At 41.8% G+C, this 5,230-nt stretch overlaps 1 protein-coding gene across 1 annotated transcript; it reads left to right on the top strand.

The window, feature by feature from the left end:
- The first annotated feature begins 749 nt into the window (after positions 1–749).
- On the top strand, positions 750–3,578 carry LOC115742879 (cysteine-rich receptor-like protein kinase 25). The gene is made up of 7 exons (XM_048284827.1): positions 750–1,515; positions 1,616–1,759; positions 1,851–1,972; positions 2,082–2,292; positions 2,553–2,790; positions 2,940–3,090; positions 3,162–3,578. The coding sequence occupies exons 1-7, from the start codon at positions 750–752 to the stop codon at positions 3,513–3,515; spliced, it is 1,986 nt and encodes a 661-aa protein (XP_048140784.1). The 3' UTR covers positions 3,516–3,578.
- The last annotated feature ends 1,652 nt before the right edge of the window (positions 3,579–5,230 follow it).

Here is a 5,230-nt window from a genome sequence, read left to right as displayed (position 1 = left end):
ATATGGCCCGACGGAGTCACTCGGATCTTCATCGAAGGGTCCGATTTGTGCCAACGGAGAAATTATTAGGAACTAGGATTCATGATCAGAGCGGCCCTTCGATGCTGAAGTCGATAAGTGGAAGAGCGCAACAGAGAGAAGGGCTTGATATTCATAATGCGGAATTTGTCCAAAAAGTTGTAATTTCGAAAAGTTTAGGATCAAATTAACATAATTGAAAGGTTGAGGACAAAATCGGTAGATCGTCAAAAGGTTTAGGACCAATTAACACATTTGAAAGATTTAGGACTGAATTGGCCATCGTACAATAGATTTAGGACTTTTTGGACAAGTATCCGATATGTTTATAGGAGTTGTCCTTTAATAGTGTTGCATTTCCTATTGTTATGAGGCGTGATTTATCCAGTATTTTGAGTATCCACACTAGGTGACTTCTTATATCTTTAGTTTTTTAAGGATTTTAGTCAATGCATTTTGCATGACAATAAGAAATCATCTCACCGGCCACTTTTAATAATAGGGCTTCGACGAATCATCCAACGTGGCTATACCCAAGAAGGAATTTCGAAGTTATAAAATCAACAAGGGATGAAGATATTGAAGACCACTATTCTTGACACCTTATAATATACAGGGTTGACTAAACATTTTCCACTCTTTCTTTTGACCAGAAGTCTTGATCTCTCTCATGTTTGACTATATATAGGTCCAATGTACTACATGGTGATGAAATGCAAGGGAAAGAAAACATGGCAAAGGTTTTTGCAACCCTCATTTTCGTGCTTAGCTTTCTCATTCTCGGAACGGAATCGATCGTCACTGTCAGCGAGCACTACTGCTCAAATTCGAGCACTTTTGCTCCGGACAGTGCCTTCGAGACCAGCCTCGACCTTCTCCTCCGTTCCCTTTCCTCTCGTGCCAACTCGAGTGACGGGTTCTTTGACACCAGCCAAGAGAAGCCAGGCGACGCCAATGCTGTGCACGGCGGCTTCCTATGCAGGGGAGATGTCCCGAAGGATGTATGCATGGAATGTGTGACAAACGCTGGTGTCAGCATCAGAAAGATCTGTCCTATGGTCAGAGCGTCCATCCTCTGGTTCGATGAGTGCATGCTGCAGTATTCGGACCGTAACTTCTCCTTGGCCGTGGACACAGCGCCTCTTCTGGGTGGGTATAATCCAGAGCATGCGAAAGAGCCTGCCGAGCTAATGAAGCTATTGAACAGTACAATGAACCAGTTGATAAATCCGGCAGCTGAACGACCCGATAAGAAGTACGCTTACAGCGAGGTCTCCTTCAGTGAATCAAGGGGCACAACTCTATACACGTTCGTCCAGTGCAGGCCTGATATCTCGGTGGCTCGCTGTGAGGATTGCCTGCGGAATGCGACTTTAAATCTCCTGACGATCGAAAAGGGGAAGATCGGGGGCAGAATATTGCTTCCAAGTTGCTTCGTCAGGTTCGAGATATACCTGTTCTATGAAAAAGCCTCAAACACCTCCAACTTCTTGAAAGGTAATGATCTCGAAATACTTAATTGCCTGTATCAATTATTTGCTAGATGCTAAACGTAATGCCCCTATACTAATGAAGCCTTCAACATGTGAAATTACAGTGGACAAGAAAAGGCATTCTCGATCAAGATTAGTTGTCGGGATCGCTTCTGCAACTTCAGCAGTCGTGCTACTTTGTGTCGTGATCTGCTTTATGCTCAAAAGAGAAAGGAACAAGAGAAACAGTGTCGAAGAGGATCCTATTGGTGAGAAATGTCATTGATCTACACTGCTTGCGTTAGTCCTTTCATTTACAGTTTATTCATATCGGAGAGTTGATGGCTTACTGCTACACAGTTGCGAGCGAACTCTCGGAACTACATTCCCTGCAATTTGATGTGTGCGCAATTGAAGCCGCCACTGCTTCCTTCTCAAATCACAACAAATTAGGTGAAGGCGGGTTTGGTCCAGTTTACATGGTAAGAAGTTTTCACATAGAGTTATGACATGAAACACTACCTAAAGACTCGATCTCTACTCATGTTCTGTCTTGACATGGGATTTTCATTCATATTCTGTCATTTGCAGGGTACACTTCCTTGTGGGAGAAAAATTGCAGCTAAAAGGTTGTCTCAAAGCTCGAAACAAGGCGTGCAGGAGTTCAAAAACGAAGTCGAATTGGTAGCCAAACTTCAGCATCGAAACCTAGTGAGGCTATTAGGATTTGCCATGGAAAGAGAAGAAACGATACTAGTCTATGAATACGTTCGCAATGGAAGCCTCGACCAGTTGCTTTTCGGTGCGCGTCTCCCTGTTCATCTTCTTTAGAAGTGATTTCATTCCACTCAGTTCAGTTCTTTCTTTCTTTCCAATCCTGGTCATGATCTAGAACAATTTCCAAGGTTTAAGCACGAGTTTAGTATTTATGTCTTGGGACATTCTTCATGCAAGTTGATGATGGTTTCAAAAGAAAATTACTTGTGACCATTTATCAGTTACATTCAGACACGAAGTAGAGCTTCTTCTGACTCAAACATGTACAAATTCTGGCCTGCACAGACCCTCAGCGAAGCATGCAGTTGGATTGGGCAGCACGCCACAAGATCATGGTTGGGGTGGCGCGCGGTCTTGTTTACCTTCACGAAGATTCTCGGCTCCGAATAATCCATCGTGACCTCAAAGCTAGCAACATTTTGCTCGATGATGATCTGAACCCGAAAATCTCAGACTTTGGTATGGCAAGGATTTTTGGTGCTGAACAGACTCAAGGAAGTACAAACAGAATCGTCGGCACATAGTAAGTTCAAATTCATGTTATTTCTGCTCATGGGTAGGAGACGCATTCGGCCTTTAATTGGATTTTCGAATGCATAGAGTATATAGTGCCTTAACATCTTGATGTCAGGAGAATCATGGCTATGTCTCTCTCTTTGAACTGCTTCGCAGCGGCTACATGTCTCCTGAATACGCCATGCATGGACAATTTTCAGTAAAATCCGACGTGTACAGCTTTGGTGTGCTAATGCTCGAAATTATAACCGGCCAGAAGAGTCAGTATTCTTACATAGCAGATCATGATGCAGGCCTTCTCAACTACGTGAGTACAGTTTGATCCTGCAATTTCATTGAATTTTGGTGAATCAATGACCATACCAACATATGTTCTAGGTTTGGGAACACTGGAGAATCGGAGCGTCGTTGGAAATTGTGGATCCAGCTCTGAGTGAATCTATCTCTGCAAATGAAGTGATCAGATGTATTCACATTGGCTTGATCTGCGTTCAGAACGACAAAGAAGCCCGACCTGCTATGGATGCAGTTGTTCTTATGCTTGGTAGTGCCGATTCCGTTAGCCTCCCCGTGCCCGAGCAACCCACATTCGTCATCCCAAGTGTGAAGCACAAACAACAATCTCAAGATCAAAAATCAGATCGATCCGGCGAGAAGCTCAATAGCAGCAGCAAGACAACTCCACAATATTCAGTGGGCAGCGGCTGTCTAACTGATGTGGCTCATAGATAGAGACGGGGAAAAGATCATGGAGCACACTCGAAATCCACTGATCAATGTACAATTCATGAGCTATGAGGTCAAAAATTAAGTATCATTCTAAGAATGCAAACTCTCCTTTGCGAGGAACGAGATTTTAAGCTCCAAATTTCAGAGTGTGTTGAAGTCCATTCTCTGTGATGGTAACCGGAAATCGAAGAATAAAGTAGAGAACTCATTCTTCTGTCCTTAACTATGAATGTTAGAGAAGCATATTGCTCTCAACTCTATTAGTTGACAATGCAGTCCTAAACTTTCGTGCGGAATTTCAATGTGATCTTTTCAGCCAATTCCTAAGATCAATCCCATCGCATAACACTGGAAACGGCCAACGTGTCGGCCATCTTAGATGGCACGTTAATGTGGACAACTTGTAGATTGCAACGTCAGCGGTTCCCGGTGGCAATTGGCTGGAAAGACACACATTGGAATTTTGTGGAAATGCTTAAGACTATGTTGGCAAAATTGGAAAGTTTAAGAACTAAATTGACATTCGTATAGCAGGCTTAGGACTGATTAGGTAATTATCTCCCTTTTCTGTGTGCCTTGAGCGTGTTACACTTTGTAGGTGTCTCGAGTTAACATTATCAATGTCGCATCCCAAAGAAATAACTTTGTTTCCTTCTTTAAAATTCTCGTATCTCTTGGTGCGGTAAGAAGCAAATTGCATCTTCTCAAACATCGGCTAGTCCGACCACAAAAAAAAAAAAAAAACCCGGCTAGGACAACTGATTCTTGATAACGTCACTCTCGATCGCCCGAACGATGTCTCCGATGGGCCAAAAAACACATCGAAAACGACTCTCACTTCATAAACCATCACGTTCTTCGAAAAGGCTATCGATATTTTCCGGGTCTCCGATCAAGCCTTCTTGCCCGCTAAAAGCACGAAATAATAGTCGTTGCTGCCAAGACCCCACAGCAAAAGTCAACTAAATGGAGGCCGCAAAAGGATGCTAAATATGTCACTGCATGTTTCACGAGCCACATCTTTATTAATTCCCGATCGAAGTACCCTAATCCGTTTCCGACAGTTCAGATTCGATTAGCCGAAGATTCTGCACTTGGTCATGCCATTTTTCTTCGATAGATCACATGTGCACTTGATTTAATCCTCTTGTTATAAGTGGGATTTCTCTCCCATCTTATCCACTAAGTTGCAATATATATGCAAGTGGGCTGGCTGGAAAGAGATGTCAAGGAAAGTGTGCTGGGAAGAGCATGCTCAAGGCTATTGATTATTGCCAAAAATATAAACTAAGGGCGCGGATGATAACACTTACGGAATGACTTCTGGAGCAGAAATCCGTTTAATAAGGGCCTGCATGGTAATCATTTCATTCTCCGATTCTGATTCCGAGAACAAAAAAAGATGAGAATTGCGTTTGGTAACATAAATAAATTTGATTTTGATTCCGTTCTCAAAATCAGTTTTAAAGCAAAATCCAGAACAAAAAAAAAAAGTTGGTTCGGGAAAAAAAAATCACTTTTGAGAATCACAAAACAAAATGAAGTTTCACATTTCTCACTTTTTCCTTTCAATTCTCTTGTCACTTTTCCCTCAACCTAATAAAAATAAAAATAAAAATAAAAAATTGCAAAAAAAATTTGGAAAATTTATAAAAAATCACAAAAAATTTAGAAAATTCCTAAAAATAGAATAAGCTTATATTAGGCAAATTTGACCT

The sequence above is a fragment of the Rhodamnia argentea genome, chromosome 9, assembly GCF_020921035.1.
Source record: "Rhodamnia argentea isolate NSW1041297 chromosome 9, ASM2092103v1, whole genome shotgun sequence".
In the NCBI taxonomy this organism is placed as follows: Eukaryota; Viridiplantae; Streptophyta; class Magnoliopsida; order Myrtales; family Myrtaceae; genus Rhodamnia; species Rhodamnia argentea.
Note: the sequence above shows the minus strand (reverse complement) of the source record. Positions and strands in the feature narration are given on the sequence as shown.

Coding starts and splice junctions, on each gene's coding strand:
- LOC115742879 (XM_048284827.1), top strand. CDS start 750: ATGGCAAAGGTTTTTGCAACCCTCATTTTCGTGCTTAGCTTTCTCATT. Junction 2,293..2,552: donor CCTCGACCAGTTGCTTTTCG/GTGCGCGTCTCC, acceptor TGGCCTGCACAG/ACCCTCAGCGAAGCATGCAG. Junction 3,091..3,161: donor ATGCAGGCCTTCTCAACTAC/GTGAGTACAGTT, acceptor CATATGTTCTAG/GTTTGGGAACACTGGAGAAT.